This window comes from Podarcis gaigeae (assembly GCF_964106915.1).
Source record: "Podarcis gaigeae genome assembly, chromosome: 12".
NCBI lineage: Eukaryota > Metazoa > Chordata > Lepidosauria > Squamata > Lacertidae > Podarcis > Podarcis gaigeae.
Window position 1 is genome coordinate 2,863,789 of NC_139688.1, and position 21,146 is coordinate 2,884,934.

At 47.4% G+C, this 21,146-nt stretch overlaps 1 protein-coding gene across 2 annotated transcripts; it reads left to right on the plus strand.

Annotated features, from left to right (window-relative positions):
* Window positions 1-1,549: 1,549 nt before the first annotated feature.
* LOC310827721 (stonustoxin subunit alpha-like) lies at window positions 1,550-20,667 on the plus strand (the record flags this gene model as incomplete). 2 transcript variants are annotated; one of them, XM_083704096.1, is made up of 3 exons in its annotated part: window positions 1,551-1,973; window positions 9,243-9,375; window positions 18,590-20,667. In XM_083704096.1, exons 2-3 carry the CDS (start codon window positions 9,279-9,281, stop codon window positions 20,665-20,667), a joined length of 2,175 nt encoding a protein of 724 aa, XP_083560222.1. In that variant the 5' UTR covers window positions 1,551-1,973; window positions 9,243-9,278. The 2 variants fall into 2 exon arrangements, with proteins under 2 accessions (XP_083560223.1, XP_083560222.1); XM_083704097.1 differs by lacking the exon at window positions 9,243-9,375 and having other exon boundaries at window positions 1,550-1,973.
* Window positions 20,668-21,146: the final 479 nt, after the last annotated feature.

Consider the following 21,146-nt stretch of genomic DNA (forward strand, 5'->3'; position numbering starts at 1 on the left):
AGTTTCCAGCAACTGGAGTTCAGAAGCATCGCTGCCTTCGATTGTGGCTAACTCCAGCTGTGCACAAACAATATTTCACATGCATAGAACTAGAGTGAAAAATATGCGCTGTGAAGGCAACAAGTGTGTATTTGTAAATGTATCTGGCATACAGATATATTCATCAGGGTGGCATTGATGATGATGATGATGATGAAATACGTAATAAATATAGGAACAAAAACCAATAATCCCCCTGGCACAACACGTATAAAAGAGCTTTGGATGTCAATCTGCCAAAGGCCTTGTTGGAGAGGAACATTTTCACCTGGCACCTAAAGATGCATAATGAAGGTGCCAGGCGAGCCTCCTTGGGGGAGCATTCCCCAAATGGGGAGCCACTGCAGAATAGGCCCTGTCCTCATGTTCCTTGTGGAGTGTCTTGTGGAGGAGGCACATGAAGAAGGCTATCTGGCGTGCAGGTGGGGTTGACCACAGATCCTTTTCCAGGACACACTCAGTGGCGAAATTGAGTTTGCACAACCAGCACAAATGCCCAGAGAAAGGTGGGGGAGAAGCTTCTCCAGTTTACTGACAGCAGGTAGCAGTTGGGCAGCAGGACCCGGTTGAGGTTTTTCAAGTCAGTGCAAGATCTCAACTCCTCTGTGTTTGTTTTCTTTACAAACGGCATGGGTGTCCCCACAAGCAGTGGAAGGGTGGATGAGCCCTTCTTAAGATTTTTGTCTAGGACTTCCCATGGAGCAACCAGCCCACGTTCCCAGAGTGCAGATAGCTTGTTCTTTGCGATCTGCAGCCTGGGAATCAGCTCTGTTGCACAGTCTTATGGGTGATACGGGAGTTCATCTGCCTCCTTTTTACAGTACACACAGAATCCTAGAATGGTAGACTTGGAAGGGACCCCCAGGGGTCTTCTAGTCCAACCCCCTGAAATTCAGGAATCACAGCTAAGGAATCACTGACAGATGGACACCCAACCTCTGCTTTAAAATCTCCAAGGAAGGAGAGTCCACCACCTCACAAGGGAGACTGTTCAACTGTTGAACTGCTCTTACTGACAAAAAGTTTTTTCTGATGTTTAGTCAGAATCTCCTTTCTCATAACTTGAAGGCATTGGTTTGAGTCCTCCCCTCCAGAGCAGGAGGAAACAAGCTTGCTCCCTCTTCCATGGGACGAGATATTTGAAGATGGCTCTCATATCTCCTCTTTTCCGGGCTAAACATCCCTAACCTCATCAGCTGTTCCTCCCAAGGCTTGGTCTCCAGACCCTTGATCATCTTGGTCGCCCTCCTCTGCCCACCTTCCAGCTTCTCAACATCCTTCTTAAACTATGGCGCCCAGGACTGGACACAGTATTCCAGCTGTGCTCTGGCATCTGGAAGGGAATGGCATCCCGGTAGCAACTGGCTTTCTTCTGTTCTGAGGAGACGGTCAATCAGTTCCTGCCTTAGCAGACCGCAAGCTTCACATGGGCCCACAGTGTGATGCAGCAGCAAAAAGGCTAATGCTATTCCAGGCTGCCTCCACTGGTCTAGTGTCTCAATCAAGGGCAGTAATGAGTCTATGGCACATGGTCTGACTCTGTATAAGGCTGCCTCCTATGCCTCTGAATACCCCAAGTGTGGGGAAAGCCATTGAGCTGACGTCTTGCTTGTGAGTTTCCTGTCATGGCATCTGGTTTGCAGAGCCATCAGGCTGCTGGACAATGATAGACCCCTTTTGCCTGACCCATCAGCTGGACTCTTTTGACGCTACAGTATTGTGTTCTCCTTTTATGGATGTGCAATTGGATGAATCAACTGAGAAGAAAACACTTTCGCTTTGCATCTGTCCAACATTCGGCTATTAATGTGCACTCAAAACCTGCGTCATATTCAGACCTCTCAGAGGAATGAAGAGAGCCAGAGTCTGCCAGAATTTGCAGAGGAAAACAGCAACTTTCTCCAGGCTGAGAAAACTGCCCAGCAGAAGTCAAGGTAATGAAAACACCCCTCTGTTCTGGTGGAATTAAGCAGAGGGGGGGATCCCTCCTGCAGGAGGAAATGGAGGGTGGGGGATTGGGGGGTGGGAAAATATTTTGCAAATGCCACAATGCGCCTTCTGCACTTGGTTTTGTAGAGGCGGTTGGTGGTTGGAGGCAAAGTCTGCCCTCCTGGGTGATGCTCTAAAAGGGAGGGGAAAGGGGGCACAATCCATGCCAAGGATTCACCCATTTCTGTTTTTATATAATTTTTATCAAATTTTCTATTTTACAATTTAAAATACTCATTTTACATCCTTAAAATATCAGTGACTTCCCTTCTTTTCTTTCCAAGGTTCCTTTTGCATATCATAAATTCCTTCATATTTTACAAAAACTATACCAATCAGTATTCCATTATTACAGCCATCAAAACTTATTTACACTGTTGAATTTATCTTAATGCTGCCAGCGTTTTCAACTGTACACAATTATTTCCCATATATTCAACAAACATTATCCAGTCTTCTCAAAACGTATATTTTTCTTGTTCTCTTATTCTATATGTTAAGTCTGCAAGTTGTGCATATTCTGTCAATTTAAGTTGCTATTCTTCTTTGGTTGGGACCTCACTCGTTTTCCATTTTGGGCCTAAAAAAACATGGGCCGCGGTGGTGGCATATATAAATAACCTTTTTTGACACCTGGGAATTTCAGTGTGAATTATCCCCAACAGAAAGTGTAGCCCTCGGGTGGGAAAAATATTGCGCCCGGGAAAGGGAAACTGGGAGTCAAGAGACACTCAAGGAATCGTTTCGGAGTAAAGGCTTTTTATTTCTACCATCCATGAACTGGTAGAAGGAGCAAGTGTGATAGTTCACAAAAAGCATGCACGAGTTCACAATCATGTGCACAAACATATATACCCATTCCAGATCCCTCCCCCTTTCTCCTCCTTCCAGAGTCCTGCCCCATGAGTTCCTCTGAGCATGAACAGAAAGCTGTCTTGGGACTATTGGACTCTTGGCAGGAAAGGGGGTGAGGGGGTTTCAGTGTGTTCCAGTTGTTTCATTCTTGTGCCTTGGCATGGTTCCCGGAGAGATAGCAAGTTGCAATGTGGTTCTTTAGCAAGGCCAGAAGGCATGAGAAAGGCCTGGGAAACAGTGGACTGTTCTCTACCTTTGCTACAGAAGAGGGGAATGTTTCTGATGCTTAGCTGCTGAGAAAATGATTTTGAAAAGTGTTGAGAAGCTTTGAGCCTGCTTTGGGGGGGGGGTGACTTCGAGGTGGGGTCACCTGTCCTCACCTCCTACAAAAGGACTCTGGTTTTGGGGGGGAAGTACTTTTAAACATTTTTTCAATTCATTATGAATAATTTCCCAATACTTTTCTTACCCTTTTACAAGTCCACTACATATGAAAGAACGTTCCCTCAACCTCTTTGCATCTCCAGCACTTACCTTGTACATCTTAGCAAGTCTACTCAGAGTAAAGTACCATCTGTAAATGTAGTTCTCCTTCAAAGAATAACATGCTGTAAACTTCAAGACACTTTTCCAGAGTTTTCCCCAGAGGTTAAAATCTATATTGTGTCCTATATCTATTGCCCAGTGTGTCACTGAGGCTTAAACAAGCTCATCTTTTGTTTCCCAGTCTAATAACAAATTATACATTTGGGACAAAGGTTTCTCTTTGTTTTGTAGAAGTTTTTTTTCAAATTGTGAGCTTTGGTCCAAAAAAGCATTTTTCCTGTCTGTTCTAAACATTTCATGTAACTGATGATATTGCAGCCACTCTGTCACATGGCTCCCTACACTTTCCATTGATTTCAGTTTAGGTTCCCCCTCTGTAAAGTGCAGCAGATTTTTATATTTCTCCTAAACTCTATACAAATTCTTCCTTAGAATATGGTTCATAAAACTTTTATAAATTTTCGCCTTCTCATGATTTAAAATTCAGCGTATCTCCTTCCTCATCGCTTTTCCAGGCCCGAAATCCCAGGAGTTAAGGAGTGGTGCTCTTGAGTTTTGTGCAAACGCTGCAGGATGGACAGAAATCGCAGAACATTGTTATTGTTAACCTAGAAGCTTCTCTCCCCCTCAGAAGCAAAAGGAGTGAATTGCCCTAAGCAGTTTGAGGACTGGTTCTGAGGAGAATTTTAGACCCTTTCCCCTCAGAAACAGCTAGGATTTTCCCGCTCTTTTTCCTGAGGCCACCAGAACAGCAGGTTCAAAATGTTTCCCTCCAGAGCAGCATCGGCAAAGCCTTTGGCCAGTCAAATAAATGAGATTTGTGAGGGGAGTTCATCATGAGGAGTTCAAAATGTTCCTTTCCCTGGGGCAGGCGGGGGGGATTTTTGGAGCAAAAGATGTTGCCAGACTACAACTCCCACTGGCCCCAGCTAGCCTGGCCAAAGGGCCTGGTGGTGGGAGTTGTAGTTCAGCAGCCTCTATTGCCCAGTGTGTCACTGAGGCTTAAACAAGCTCGTCTTTTGTTTCCCAGTCTAATAATAAATTATACATTTGGGACAAAAGTTTCTCTTTGTTTTGTAGAAGTTTTTTTTCAAATTGTGAGCTTTGGTCCATAAAAGCATTTTTCCTGTCTGTTCTAAACATTTCATGTAACTGATGATATTGTAGCCACTCTGTCACATGGCTCCCTACACTTTCCATTGATTTCAGTTTAGGTTCCCCCTCTGTAAAGTGCAGCAGATTTTTATATTTATCCTAAACTCTATACAAATTCTTCCTTAGAATATGGTTCATAAAACTTTTATAAATTTTCTCCTTCTCATGATTTAAAATTCAGCGTATCTCCTTCCTCATCACTTTTCCAGGCCCGAAATCCCAGGAATTAGGGAGTGGTGCTCTTGAGTTTTGTGCAAACACTGCAGGATGGACAGAAATCGCAGAACATTGTTATTGTTAACCTAGAAGCTTCTCTCCCCCTCAGAAGCAAAAGGAGTGAATTGCCCTAAGCAGTTTGAGGACTGGTTCTGAGGAGAAGTTTAGACACTTTCCCCTCAGAAACAGCTAGGATTTTCCCGCTCTTTTTCCTGAGGCCACCAGAACAGCAGGTTCAAAATGTTTCCCTCCAGAGCAGCATCAGAAGAGCCTTAGGCCAGTCAAATAAATAAGATTTGTGAGGGGAGTTCATCACGCGGAGTTCAAAAGGTTCCTTTCCCTGGGGCAGGCGGGGGGGATTTGGGGTGCAAAAGATGTTGCCAAACTACAACTCCCACCGGCCCCAGCTAGCCTGGCCAAATCGCCTGGTGGTGGGAGTTGTAGTTCATCAGCCTCAGGAGGGGCAAGGGTTCCCCACGCCTGCCTGAAGGGACGGCCTCATCACATTTATAGCAGGAGGCAAACTCCTGTCAGCTCTTCCACCCTCTGAATACACAGAATTCCCTCATGAGGGGGTTGGCGGGTTTCCCCAGAGCATGGCCCCACTGCTGCCACAATGCACAAAAATGGAAGATAATATTTATTGCTGCTGTTGTTTGTACAACAGCCCTTCACCCAAACATCTCAGGGCAGTTCTTCTCTCCTAATCTCATATAAATTGAGGCTGGTTGTGGCTCAGTGTCGAGGGAAACCTTCCTCTACTGCCAAGAGCCCCCATATCTGAGGCCAAGATGGAGGCCCTGCTGGCAACCTCTTTCCCAAAAGCCCCGGGGGGAGAACAGATCCCCCGTGATGTCTGCTGTATGAAACTGACCAGCTTCCATGGATTCATTTTGGGTCTGGATACCAGGAAAGGGAGGGTTGTGCAACTAAGGACCTTGTTTCTGCATGGATCCGACTTGTGGGGAGGCCGCAGGACGGGGCTGGACTAGATGGCCCTTGGGGTCCCTTCCAACTCTACGATGCACCGCTTAAGAGCCTTTTTGGAATGAAATGCTGACGAGTGGGAACAGCTTCCACCATCTCGCAACTTCCTTCTCCCCCTGAAAGTGAACTTTGTCCCTGTTATGTATTCAGTGCTCTGTGTTTGCCTGAGCCCCTGTACTCTGATTTAATACATGATATCCAGTCACAAACTATTTCAGGATTTGGGCCTCTGCCACTGGCCCTTAAACTCTGAGTTTATGATTCGCAGCTTGGAAGTTTTCTTCTTCTTCTTCTTCTTCTTCTTCTTCTTCTTGAAAACTCTTTATTAAACAGTCAACATTAACTTACACAACAATACACAGCAATACGATATTTACATCACACACTACAGTTCTTTCTTTCTTTATTAAATATTTTATTGATTTACAGAAGTATGTGTAATGTAACATTTTTACAAATCAGTTTCATTTGTTGAGACATTAGGAAGAAAGAGGGTGGAGGGGGTGAGATGGGTGGGGGTGGGGTGGGGTGACAATGTTTTATTTTACTTAATATATGTGTGGGGTTTTGTGTCAGCGATGCTTGTGCAGGTTCTCTGCTGTTCGCTTGTGTTCCTTTGGTGGTGAGAGAGGTTGGGGTTGGCTGTTCATTTGTGGTTGGCTGCGGTGGTCTTTGTTTTCCTGTGAGAGTGGGGTGGGTGGCTGGTTTGGATCAGGTTAGCCATATTGATTTGTATGCTGTTGGTGGATTCTTGTCATTGTCTTGTTGGGCTGTGAATGTGATAAAGGGGAGAACACACACTACAGTTCTTACAACTTACATCTACTTTACAAAAGAAAAAAAATTAAATTTCAAAGGTGGCTTGCAGTGTTTTTATCCTGTTCAAGCTCACTTTAAAGGTGGCCAAGGAGTGTTTGTGAGCAACTTTCCCTTACTTGTACTCACAATCTTCTCCCTGGTGGCCTGCACTCTGCAGCCTTTCTGGGTGGCCTCGTTTCAAGTTAAGCCCAGGAGAAGGGACCCCCCCCCATGGGGCTTTTTCTGATCAGAAAGCACAGGGAGCAGGCAGGGTGCAAGGCGCTGGGGATCTTATTTATTTATTTTTACTTGGAAGAAAAAAAATCACATGCGCCACACACCTACTGAAATTCCAAAGAAATTCTGAAGTGTCAGGAGGATGAGACAGAAAAACCGAAGCCTCTTTCACAGAAGGAGAAAACTGTTGAGAAATGGAAGGATAAAATTAAGCACAGCATAAATTTAGGCTAGTGAGAATAGTGACTGAAATATACTCGGAGTCCAGTGTGGATTTCATGCTCTTTATTCAGCTCATAGTAGTGAGGAATGGACATTCCCCTGAAATGTCTGCTTTATATACATTATTTGCACAATGGGCCCCACGTGATTGGCTTGTTCCAGGATTCACCTGTAGGCCAATCAGGTTGCGGATTCACTTCCAGCTGGAGTTGGATTGGGTGGCTCCTGCGGACCAATCAGATGCTGCATTCTGGATCCTATTGTTCTAGGACCAATCAGATGCTGAATTCTGGATCCTATTGTTCTAGGACCAATCAGACTGCTGGATTCTGGATCCTATTGTTCTAAGACCAATCAGACTGCTGCAATTTCGATCCTATTCAACTCAGTACATAATAGCAATACAACCCTGGGGTCATTAATTGCCATTAAACCTCCAAGTAAAAGTTTTGGCACAATTAGGAATGGGCAATTCACTCAATTTCAATTTCTCTTAGGGTTGTCATAATTCAAACAGTGAAAATCTGCTGCCACGAGTCAACAGTGTAATGCAGCAATTAAAAAACAACAGCAGCAAAAAGTTAATGCAATCCTAGGCTGCATCCACAGAAGTCTAGTGTCCCGATTTAGGGAAGTCAAGTACCACTCTATTCTGCCCTGGTCAGGCCCCACCTGGAGTACTCTGTCAGGTTCAGGGCATCTTTTAAGAATGATGCTAACAGGCCAGAAGTGTGCTGGGGGAGGAAGAGGGTGGCGGGGGGAGCACACCACCCCCGGCAGCACGATCCCAGTGGGGTTCCATCGCGGTTGCCCCCACATACACACTGTGCTCCCCTCCCCCACCTGCGCTCCGCCACTGCTGGGGCAGGAGACCAAGATGATGAAGGGTCAGGAAACTAAGCTTTATGAAGAATGGTTGAGGGAGTTGGGTGTGGTTAGCCTGGAGAAGAGAAGACTGAGACATGATATGAGAGCCATCTTGAAATACCTGAAGGGCTGACACAGGGAAGATGGAACAGGCTCTTTGCTGCTGGTCCAGGGGGCAGGACCTGAACCAATGGATTCAAATGTCAAAGAATGACTTTCCAGCTGCTGGTAGAAGCTGTTCGACTGTGGAACAGACTCCCACAAGGGGTGGTGGAGGTTTTCTTGGAGGTTTTCAAGCAGAGGTTGGATGGCCAGCAGGGATTCTTCAGCTGTGGGTTGCAAGGGGTTGGACTAGATGACCTTTGGGTGTGCCTTCCAACTCTACAATTCTGTGTTCCTCTACAAAAGATTTTCTACAAGTAATTTGACTCCCATTGTGCCATGAACTTCTTGGTGCAGCACAAGTAGTAATATAAGAGAGCAGCAACTTCCATTTCAGCTTGTATTCATCACGATCAGCGCTGCTTCCACTGCAGTTTGTTTCTGCCAAATACTACTTTGTGTATCTCGCTGTTAGCTATGGCAGCATAATTCATAATTATTGTTGTTGTTGTGTGATTTGGCTGGCTGCATGTATGAGTTCCCCACTTTGATAGCCTCCTTGAATACTGCGCCAGATAGTTGGGATATAAAACTGGTGGTGGTAGTGGTAAAATATTTCTCTAATATCCAAAATGTTCTCAGCAGGCACAATTCTCGGCCAAATGGAAATTCAGTGTAGGAAGCACTCAGTGGTTGTGCATGGAAAATATTGCTCTTCCCTTCCAGCTCCTGTGACCCCTTGTGCCCCCCCCCAACCCTTTCCAGAGGGCCTGCAAAGTGTAGTGTCTGCCATACAGGGCTGCAGTGGGATTCCCCTGACTTTGGGCCTAGGAATCCTGTCCAAGCAGAGCCCCCATTGGCACATGATCCCTTTGCCCAGTTTCAGGTTGATTTCCTCTCCCACTGCAGTTCTGTGTGACACAGTCCCCTTTGTTCAGGGATCACTGGATAGTTTTCAGCTGCTACAGGGGATTGTGGATGGGAGGGAAGCAAGAAAATGATCAGTTGCACAAGCTGCCTTGAACATGTGCAACTATTGCATACAAACGTCTAATTCCCGCTCCCCGCCCCCATGATGTGATATTCCCGCCTCTCCCCCCCTTTTTTTTGGCCTTGACTGCATGTTAGCATCACTCTTTGGATGGTAGTGCCAATATTTCTCTTTTCCCCACACGCTTTGCATGCCCAATAATCTTTCCAGAGTCCTTCATACCTCTTCTTTCTTGCAGGGAGGTGAAGGCAGGGGAGCAACCTGGACCTGAGCCATGGACAGATCAGACACCCCGGTTAAAATACCAGCCCTGGGCCGCCCATTCCAGCTGGGGATGCTGTACGACTGTCGTGAAGATGCCCTCATCCCAGGTAGAGCTGGTGCAGGGAACAGTTTATACAGTGGTACCTCGGGTTAAGAACTTAATTTGTTCTGGAGGTCCATTCTTAACCTGAAACTGTTCTTAACCTGAAGCACCACTTTACCTAATGGGGTCTCCTGCTGTTGCTGCTGCTCTGCAGCTGTGGAATTTCTGTTCTCATCCTGAAGCAAAGTTCTTAACCCGAGGTACTATTTCTGGGTTAGCGGAGTCTGTAACCTGAAGCACCTGTAACCTGAAGCTTCTGTAACCCGAGGTACCACTGTACTGAAAAGCAAAAATTACTCATATCAAGATTAACAGTCGGCCCAAACAGTGCAGTTTCAGTGCTAAACGTGCTCCTCAAATTCATTTTCAACATCCCTTACTGTCTCCTTCCACATCTTTTGCCAACGTTTGTGTGCCTTTATGTTCTCTTCATTTGGACAAGACTTTCATTTATTAAAAAGAAGTCTTCTTGCCCGTGATAGCGTCTTTGCTCCTTAACCATGCTGGCATCATCTTGGCCCAAATCATCATCATCATCTGCCAATAAAGATTCAGCAGGTGTGTTCTGTTTCAATTTTTTAAAGCTTGCTGAAAACCTTTCTAGTCCACCAGGCCTATGCAGGCCATTAATAATACATCTTTCCACAATTATTTGTTGTTGTTTAGTTGTTTAGTCGTGTCCGACTCTTCATGAACCCATGAACCAGAGCATGCCAGGCCCTCCTGTCTTCCACTGCCTCCCGCAGTTTGGTCAGACTCATGTTTGTAGCTTTGAGAACACCGTCTGTCAGGGAACTGCCATCGGAGAGTCAGGTGGTGGAAGGGCTCACAGAGGCTAAGAGACCCTCGGATGTGGAGGAAGGAACCAGCAGGGGGAGAGGGAGAGTTCCTGTAGAAACTCGGGACTTCCGGGTCGGCGCCATCGCCGAATGGCGGGCTCCCTCCGAGCTCCGGAGGGAGCCGGCTTGGCAGGGGCTGGGTCCTACCGCACCGGCGATGCGGGGACCCTTAAAAACCACGGCCAGAGTGAGGCCGTGGACATGGAGACTCGGCTGGCACCGTTAGCGCTCTCCCGACTCGTGAAGTAGCCTTTTTAAAGGCTACGGATCGGGTGCCGGGGAGAAGCGTGGTGCTTTGAGTTCTCTGCTATCCCTGCCGAGCGCAGCCGCATGCCATCCGGCGGAGAGCGCTGACTTCTTCTATTGAAAATTCGGCTCTAAAGAAGAACCCGTGAGTAATTGGAATATGGACTAAAAAAAAAGGGGGATAAATTTTTAAAATTCGGAGCGAACGGGGGAGGCGGAAAAAAGGAAGTCAGCCCACCCCTAAATTGTAGAAGAGCCAAAACAAAGGACTGGACAACTAAGATCGAGTGTAACCTTATCTTGCCGAATCAGCAACTTCGCGAGGGAAAATTATAAGATTGAGCTGGAGGAGAAAAGTGGAATTGTTTTAAAAAAAAGCAACCCCCCCGGAATCCCTGGAGCGATTCGTGAAACTGCCTGGAGAAAAGCGATGGAGGTTTTGACAGCTGTCAAAGAGCTGTCAAAAAGGAAGATTAAAATAGAGACTTTGTTATGAGGACTTTGCCGGTTATATTTGTTATAAATTGAATATAAACTGTTTTAAATATCGGTCAACAAGCTACTTGGTCTGGTGGATGTGATTCTGGAAGGGAACTTTGTTACTGCAATCCACCTAGAGGAGCCGAGGGATATTGCATGTGTTTTTCACAGGAAATCTGAACAGTTGAATGGAACTTTTAATCTCCTGGGAAACTGCAGGAATGGAACATTATTTTGTCTACAGAGGTCTACACACTACAGGAAACAATGGAACTATTTGTTGGAAAATGAAAGGAACATGATGCAATGCTTTGCTCCAGGAATAACAAGCCTCTGCAGAGACACTAGAAACTTTTGGAAAAAGAACATTTCTGTGGGAGAACAGAGAAATAAAAAGGAGGAGAATGATTGACAAGAACAAGGAAATAACAAGAACTGGACAGAACTGGGGGAACATTTGGGATATTCAGGTTTGACAAGCTTATGGATACAAAATTGGAGTTTTTACTCCTGGATATAAAAACCTGGATAGAAGAAATGGGCCCTTATTTGATAGACTCCTTCTACGATTGGACATCCGTAATTAAAGACTGGCAAAGAACCTGAGGGACATAGTGTAATGTGGGAACTCCAGGAAGATATTAGAAGTGGAGGGATAGGTGAAACGCAAAGGGGAAAGAGGGGAGGGAAAATTGGAATCCAAAGGCTGTAAAATTACTATTCATATTTATCTTATTTCCATCTGTACTATGTTTGAAAGGGGGAAACTCGTGGAAGGGTATAGATCGATCTTAGGGGATGAGAATTTGGATAAATTGGGTTATTGATGAAGAGCGTAATTTGGGGATAAGAACTTGTTGAATTTAATTGCTTATTTGGAAGATTTGGAACACAAGAGGGAGTAGGGAGGGGAAGTCCTAGTTATTGGCAAAAAGTTTATAGATTGGATTTAATTTGGTTTGATTTGTTTTAATTTGGAAAACCTTAATAAAAATTATTATAAAAAAAAAAGAGAGTTCCTGTAGAAACTCAATCGGAGGGATGGCTCCAAGATGCTTCCAGTGAAAACAGCGGGGAGGGCTCAGGACCTCCACTGGGGACGCCTACTCCGTGCAGGAAACTGTCACGCCGAGAATCCCGAAGGAGAGTTTCCGTCAAAGAACTCTTATGTTGGCGCAAATTCCGGAAACGCCCACTGACGGATTCTGCCAGCGATTGAGGTAGCCATGCACCCATGGCTCCGCGGACTGGGAGAGTTTTAGAAACTGATTGCATGAGTTGAGAGCTCACCCATTTACGCACAAGCAGCCCCCTTAACCAATAACAGCAATCCGTCAGTCTTCGACGCTGCATGTGCGAAAGAGAGGCATCATGAGCAACCCAACCGGAGACGGAGCAGCGGGAGGAGCTGGAGCGGGACCAACTCTGGAGGAGAGAAACAGAGCGTTGGAACACCAGCTGGCACTGCTAACGGCGCGTCTCGAAGAGAGGAGAGCTCAGGATGCATAGGGGAAGCCAACCCCCATCGCAAGGAAGGTACCGGGGTTGGTACAGAAATTCGGGGGTGACCCAAGAAGCTACCAAGCCTTTAAGACAGAAATGCAGTACGCACTGAACCTGCAGTTTGATGACTTTGCCGATGAGGAATCGAGAGTGGCTTTTGTGATTGGGCACCTCGAGGGGGGAGCTAGAGAATGGGTGAGGCCCCTGATGGCATCGAATAATGATGCCTTAAAAGACTTGAGGAAATTCTTTATCGCGATGGACTTGATGTTTTCCAGCCAGATTGAACAGGGCGTGGTACGCAGACAGTTAATGGCGTGCAAAAAGGGGAATCAGTCCGTCCGAGAGTATTGGACACAGTTTACCATGCTTATACATAAATTGGGGTGGGACCTGTCTTCGGACCCGATACAAATGCTGTTTGAAGAAGGGCTAGCCCCAGCGGTGAAAGATGAACTTTCCCGCACACCACGTCCGGAGTCCATGGATCAGCTGACCAAGGCGGCGCTTGCCATTGGAGCGCGCCAGGAGGCAAGGGCTCTGGAGAAGCGGGAAGGGAGAGGAGAGCGTTGGAGTGATTTCCGCATTCCTGAGATGCCGGAGCAACCTTCCCCGCCAGTGGAACTGATGGACATTGGGACTGTGCGCGCGGAATTTCAAACGTCAACGAAGGGCGGAAGAAGGAGGGGAAGAGCGCCAAAAAACGCTTCCTCTGTCAACAGCCAGGACATTTTGCCAGGGTCTGCCCGCAAAGGAAGGGATGGCAAGGAATGGTGGGGGCTGTTGGGAGTGAGGAGGAGGGGGTTAAGGAGCAGGTAAAAGCCAGCGCCTGGCTGCCAGCGACAGGGCACAGCAGCCAGGCCAAGGATCAGTGAACGTGCCCAAGCCTGAACCCCCAAGAGCGGCTCTAGTCATAGAGGTGCTGCTAGAGCTACCCAATGGACATCCACTCACGATAAAAGCCCTGTTAGACTCAGGCAGCTCCTGCAATTTCATGAGTAAGGAGTTTGCATCAGAGCACCAGATACAGACGCTGCCCTTAAGTAATTCCTTGCAGGTGACAACGATTGAGGGGAAGTGAACCAACAAACAATGTTGGTGGCAAGGCACACGGAAGTCATTGCATTTCATGTAGCCACCCTGGCGGGGCCGCCCATCATATTAGGAATGAGCTGGCGGGCGCTACACGACCCACTAGTGGGGTGGCACCAGTGGACAGTCTCTTTTGGGTCAGCTCATTGCCTAGAACACTGCAAGGGAAGAGAAACTCAGGGGTTGGCCAGGGCAAGTCTGGCAGGGATGGTGGTGGGGGGAAAGGGAGAAATACCACCACAATACGCCGACCTGAGTGACGTCTTCAGCGAAAAGGAAGCAGATAGACTGCCCCCACATAGACCCTTTGACTGTCAAATTAACCTACTCCCAGGAGCCCAGCTACCAGTGGGCAAACTGTACTCCATGTCGGAAAGGGAGATGCAGGAGTTAAGGGAGTTCATAGACAAGAACCTGAAACAAGATTTCATCAGGGAGTCAAGAGCAGTGGGGGGTAGCCCAGTGTTTTTTGTGGACAAAAAAGACACTACCAAACCCAGGCTGGTCGTGGACTTCAGGGCCGTAAATTTGGTGTCAGAACCAGTCGCCTTTCCCATGCCCAGAATTGATGACATTTTGACCAGGGTGAGGAAGGGAAAGGTTTTTACCAAACTGGACCTGAGGGGGGCGTATAACCTGATACGGATGAGGAAAGGGGATGAATGGAAAACTACTATGTTCACCCCCTTGGGGGCCTTTGAGTATCTTGTTATGCCCTTCGGTTTACAGGGGGGCTCAGCATGCTTCCAATCCTTCATGAATCACGTCCTGGGACCTTTGCTTTATAAGAACTGTGTGGCCTTCTTAGACGACGTGTTGGTCTACTCAGAGGACGAGGAGCAGCATGTCCGAGATGTCCGGGAGGTCCTAAGCAGGCTGCAAGCAAACCAGCTGTGGGTAAAACTGGAGAAATGCCAGTTCCATACCAGAGAGGTGGAATTCCTGGGGTACTGTTTGTCAGACAAGGGATTGGCCATGGATCCCAGCAAAGTCCAAGCGGTACTGGAATGGAAGACACCCAGAACCAGGAAGGACGTGCAGAGATTCCTGGGGTTTGGAAACTTCTATCGGAAGTTCATCAAAAACTTTGCCCATTTAACGGCTCCCATCACTGATTGCCTCAGTAGTAAGAAGAAATTTGCCTGGACGGAAGAGGCGCAGCGGGCGTTTGAACAGCTAAAGAAAGCGTTCGCGTCGGAGGAACAGCTCTTGCACGTAGATCTACAAAAACCGATGAGGGTAGAAACGGACGCATCTGATCGAGCGGTAGGGGCGGTGCTTCTCCAACCGGGAAAGGATGCGTCGGACTGGAGACCGTGTGCCTTCTTCTCGCGGAAGTTGAATAAATCCAAAAGGAACTACACAGTGTACGACCGGGAACTGCTCGCCATTCATGAAGCGTTTCGGTGGTGGCAACACCTGCTGATTGGGGCGCAGCACAAGGTCCAGGTGTGCACGGACCACAAAAACCTGGAATATTGGAGAACGGCCCGAGTACTGAACCAGAGACAAGTGAGATGGGCACAGGAGTTCTCCAAATTCCATTTTGAGATTCGCTATGTACCGGGGGCAGAGAACATAAGGGCGGACACCCTCTCTCGTAAGCCAGAGTATATGGAGGGGAAGGGAGTGCCCGAAGAAAGACATGTCATACCCGAGGACCACTGGCTGTGCGGGGCAGCATTGGTGGGGCAACGAGAACTATTGGAAGGGACAGAGAACGATGAATACGCCCAAGATAAGCTCAGAGGGCTCAGGAGGGCCGGGGAGAACACCGGGGGGTTCGAGGAAAGGAACGGGGCGTTGTATTACAAAGGGGCCTTGTACATACCAGAAGGGGAGTTGAGGGGTAGAGTACTCAAACACGACAGCCCCACCGCGGGGCACTTTGGGCAACACAAAACAATGTGGTTAGTTACCAGACAGTTCTGGTGGCCCAAGGTGAGGGAAGATGTACGAGAGTATGTAAGGGGGTGCGACCGCTGCCAGCGAGCAAAGGGGGAGAGGGCGGCACCGGCGGGGTTGCTAGAACCATTACCCACACCCGAACGGCCATGGGAGGCAGTGTCCATAGATTTTATGATGGATTTACCAAAATCCAAGGGGAAAACTGCGGTAATGGTAGTGGTAGACCTGTTAACCAAGATGTGCCACTTTATAGCTTGCTCACATGCGGTAACGGCCGAAGAAACCGCCAGGTTGTTTATAAAACACATCTTTAGGTTGCATGGCGCCCCCTTGAGGGTGGTCTCAGACAGAGGGAAACAATTTACTTCCAGGTTCTGGAGAAAGCTTATGCGCTTACTGCACGTGGAGGTCAATTTCTCGACCGCCAGACACCCAGAAACCAATGGGCAGGCGGAAAGAGCAAACAGTATTCTGCAGCAATATCTGAGGTGTTGTGTGAATGACTGAGAGAATGATTGGGTAGAGAAACTAGCCCTGGCCGAATTCGCCTACAATAACGCGGAGAATGTGTCCACGGGCATGAGTCCATTTATGGCCAATTATGGGTGCCACCCCAGGGCCTTCCCAGCGGAAGGAGGGGAAAGATGGAGCGTACCGGCAGCGGAACATTTTGTGGAAGAAATGGAAGCAATACATCAACAGCTCAAAATGAATTTGGATAGGGCCAAGGAAGAATACAAGAAGCAGGCAGATAGGAGCAGAAGGGAAGGAGAAACCATAAGGGTGGGGGACCGGGTGTGGTTGTCAACCCAAGGGTTACCATTCAAGGGAGGGTGCAAGAAATTGAAACCGAAACGATTGGGACCCTTTGAGGTCATACAACAGGTCAATCCGGTGGCCTTTAAACTCAGGCTGCCAGACAACATGAAACTGCACCCTGTATTCCATAGGTCATTACTATCACCATACCGGGAGGGGCGAGAATTTTGGGGACATGAAGGTGAGGTTCCCGCGGCACCGCAAGTAGAAGAGAGGGAGCGCAGCAGTCATGTAGCAGAAATACTCGACTCTCGGTGGAAGGGAAAACAGGTGGAGTATTTAGTGGCATGGGAAGGAGAACCGGAGTCCGAAAATACCTGGGTACCAGCAGAAACAGTCAGAGATGAGGTTTTAGTGGGAACGTTTCATCGCCGGTTCCCACGGAAGCCTCAGCCCATGGCTAGGTTCTGGGAAGAACAATTCGGCACCACTGACGAGGAAGAGGAGTTCGAGGGGTTTCCAGAATCAGATGGGAAAGAGTATTCGGGAAGAAGGGACAATAGTAGGTGGGGAGCAGTTTTCGAGTCATCCGAAGATGAGGAGGATTCTTTCCGGGGTTTCCCAGTCTCACCACCCAGAGATGAGGGGGAAACGGGGGGTGAGGGGGGTCCTGGAGGGGAGGTGGATGTCAGGGAACTGCCATCGGAGAGTCAGGTGGTGGAAGGGCTCATAGAGGCTAAGAGACCCACGGATGCGGAGGAAGGAACCAGCAGGGGGAGAGGGAGAGTTCCTGTAGAAACTCAATCGGAGGGATGGCTCCAAGATGCTTCCAGTGAAAACAGCGGGGAGGGCTCAGGACCTCCACTGGGGACGCCTACTCCGCGCAGGAAACTGTCACGCCGAGAATCCCGAAGGAAAGTTTCCGTCAAAAAACTCTTATGTTGGCGCAAATTCCGGAAACGCCCACTGACAGATTCTGCCAGCGATTGAGGAAGCCATGCACCCATGGCTCCGCGGACTGGGAGAGTTTTAGAAACTGATTGCATGAGTTGAGACCTCAACCATTTACGCACAAGCAGCCCCCTTAACCCATAACACCGTCCAACCATCTCGTCCTCTGTTGTCCCCTTCTCCTTGTGCCCTCCATCTTTCCCAACATCAGGGTCTTTTCCAGGGAGTCTTCTCTTCTCATGAGGTGGCCAAAGTATTGGAACCTCAGCTTCACGATCTGTTCTTCCAGTGAGCACTCAGGGCTGATCTCCTTAAGAATGGAGAGGTTTGATCTTCTTGCAGTCCATGGGACTCTCAAGAGTCTCCTCCAGCACCATAATTCAAAAGCATCCATTCTTCGGCGATCATCCTTCTTGATAGTCCAGCTCTCACTTCCATACATCACTACTGGGAAAACCATGGGTGAGAGACACTGTAGTCTTCAGCCTTCTTTATGGTCCACCTCTCATTTCTCTGCTTTTTAAGATGCTGTCTAGGTTTGCCATCACCTTTCTCCCAAAAAGCAGGCGTCTTTTAATTTCGTGACTGCTGTCACCATCTGCAGTGATCATGAGCCCAAGAAAGTAAAATCTCTCATTGCCTCCATTTCTTCCGCTTCTATTTGCCAGGAGGTGATGGGACCAGTGGCTATGATCTTCGTTTTTTTGTTGAGCTTCAGACCATATTTTGCGCTTACCACTGTAACTAAGCCAAGTTTTACTCCCTGTGTTTTCTGACTGCTGTATGGAAAAGGACATGAATCTGACCTTCGGAGAGTTTTTAAGTAAACCGTTATGAACTTACGAAACGTGGTCTTTTCCGATGCCGGGGGGGGGGGGACTATTTTGGAAGGAACTCACAAGCACATATTTTAAAGGTCTGACAGCCTAAATTTCCACACTTTGCTTTGCTGCATATTTTGTGATTTTAAATCTGCTGGAGTTCTCTCACCAAAATGTTTTGCCCCGACTTGGATCTTGGCCCCCAGGGAATTCTCATTTTTTCCCTGTGCCAGTCAACAACTAGCACCAACTCTCTATGGCCTCAAGCAGGAGATGTTCACAGCCCTAAATGGTGGTGATTGAATCTTATTCCTGCTGCTGAGTTGTGCCAACCCCCTTTCTGAGGCTTGGGCAACAGAAGCTCATGAAATGTTCACATTTGTTCCACTCTCATATCTGATCAAATATTTTCCCTGCCTTTTGCCAAGTTTTATAAAACTGCACAAACCTCTTTCGTTGGGGATAACAGTGGGACAAAATTCATGAGTGCAGACATTGTGGGCAATGATAGCTCTTTTTTAACTCCTTGTTTCTCTGTACACCCTTAGCATTAGGCTAATTGTGTTCTACATTTCTGTGAACATACTCAAGCCTTGCATATTTCTCTGCTTTATCCCAGGAATCACCCTTTGGGACCAGGACTCGCTTCAGAAGGACTTGTGTATCCAACCAAAACCAAAGACTGAATATGAAATAATTGCATCTGACACCATCGATGATAAGGCATCTGCCCTCAATGTCCCTGCATCACTCAAGGCCAGTTTTTTGGGTGGAACAGTTGAAGTGGATGGATCAGGCAAATTCCTTCAAGACACAAAGCAGTCCACGAAACAGGCCAGAGTCACTCTACAGTACAAAGCTACCACCAAGTATTCACAGCTGACCATGAGCCATTTGGGAATCCAAAACGTCACTTATCCAGCTGTTTTTGAGCATGGCACAGCCACCCATGTTGTCACTGCCATCTTGTATGGAGCCCAGGCTTTCTTTGTGTTTGACCGAAATATCTCTTCTTCCGAATCTGTGCAAGATATACAAGGAAGCCTCCACGCTGCGATCAACTTGATTAAAGCCTCTGTCAAAGGGGAAGCATCTGTTGAGAAGAAGGAGACGGAGAAAGCCCAAATGGAGAATTTCAGCTGCAAGTTCTATGGGGATTTTTCTTTGGAAAGTAATCCAGTGACTTTTCAAGATGCCATGAAAGTCTACAGCGATCTGCCCCTAAAGCTCGGGGAGGATGGAGAGAAGGCTGTGCCTGTCAGAGTTTGGCTGTACCCACTGACCAAGCTAGATTCCAGAGCAGCTAAGATGGTGCGTGAGATCAGCTTAACACTGATCTTTGATGCTCAAACTGTCTGGGAGAATCTGAATGAAATCAACATGCGATGCAATGATCTGGCTATGAATCCTGCTGCTGAAAACTTCCCAGAATTAAAGAAGAAAATCAAGAGATTCAAGGATCTGTGCAAGCAGCACAGGCAGACTTTCCAGAAACACCTGGCAGAAATCTTGCCTTTGATCCGGGGAGCGGAGAAAGAGGAAAGAGTTTTGGCGGACATCTTAACATCCATAAATCACTCACCCTTTAATGACCAAAGCCTCAATGCATTTTTGGACACCAAGGAACAAGAGATAAATATGGTCAAGTCTTACCTTGATATCCTGAGTGGGATAGAAACCATCTCTTCCCAGAATAAACTGCAAGAGGTAGTGCTTAACAACCAGAATGAATTTGTTGTCTCATTTACATTCACTTCTTTACATGATGAGGAACCATTTTTAGCCACATTACAAGACTGGCTTCATAAAGATTTTTTTCAGGAAACAGCAAATTCCACCAGTGGCCAGTCGACACCCAAGAACAATGAAGCCTGGTTTGAGCACCAAGAGAGAAATCGGAAGGCTCGTAAAGCTGCCAAATCCATTACAGATTTTGCCCGGGTCAATAAATCAAATGAGAATACCCGGTTCCTTGTGGCTTCCGTCCCAGATCAGAACAACCCAGGTGCTTCTATTTACCTCTATGAAGATGGGGAGATGTTCAGCAGGAACTTCGAGCTGCCCTCAAGACCTTACCCTCCTCTGGTTGGCCAAATTGGACATGAGAGTGTGCAACTGACATTTCAACCAGCTGATTATGGGAAGGCTTCAATCTCTAGCTATCAAGTAGAGTACAAGATTGCAGGAGAAGAAAATTGGAAGATTGTGAATACTAAGGACAGTCAGGAGACATTCCAAGTGGGAGGGTTGACCGCAAACACAGAATACCAGTTCCGATACAGCGCTAGGAGCAAACCAGGACTTAGTGAGACCAGCAACGTGAGTAAATTTGTACAGACACGTCCTACCAGCCCTCCTGGGAAACTGAGAGGGATAATCGCAGAGTCTTCCAAAATCAGTATAGCCTGGGAAAGCCCAAAGATCATTGGCCAGGGAGCTGTTATAAAGGAATACAAAGTGGACTACAGTGAAGAGGCTGGAGAGGCAAAAAGCAAGGACAAAGATGAATGGGCTGAAAAAAGAACAGGGAAGAAAACAGAGTTCTGTGAGATGGATGGTCTGAAGCCCCAGACACCCTACAGATTCAGAGTCTCAGCCATGTGTGCCGGTGGGGCTGAGAGTGAGCCCAGCAAAGAGATTGAGGTTTCCACATCATTGGAAGGAGACGAGAAGAGAGCAGCTTGTAAATACCTCTAAGGCAGCATCCTGGTGGAGGATGGGCCACCAGCAGTGTATGCTCTGCCACTGGAGCCCATACAGGATGTCTCTGGATCCTGTCTAACATACCAGCTAGGGAAAGAGAACATTCAGGCCCCCAACAAAGTGATTATGGTGATGGGGGCAATAGGGTCAGGGAAAACCACTCTCATCAATGCAATGATCAACTACATATTGGGCGTGCAATGGGGAGATGATTTCCGATTCAAACTTATTCATGAAAATACCAACAGAACCCAGGCTCAAAGCCAAACATCAGAAGTGACTGCGTACGTTGTCCACCACTGCAAGGGTTTCCAAGTCCCCTATTCCCTCACCATTATTGACACTCCAGGATTTGGAGACACAAGAGGAATAGAGCATGACAAGTTGATAACAAAGCAGATCCGGGAGTTTTTCTCCTCCCCAGGGGGCACTGATCATATAGACGCCATCTGTATTGTCGTCCAGGCCTCTTT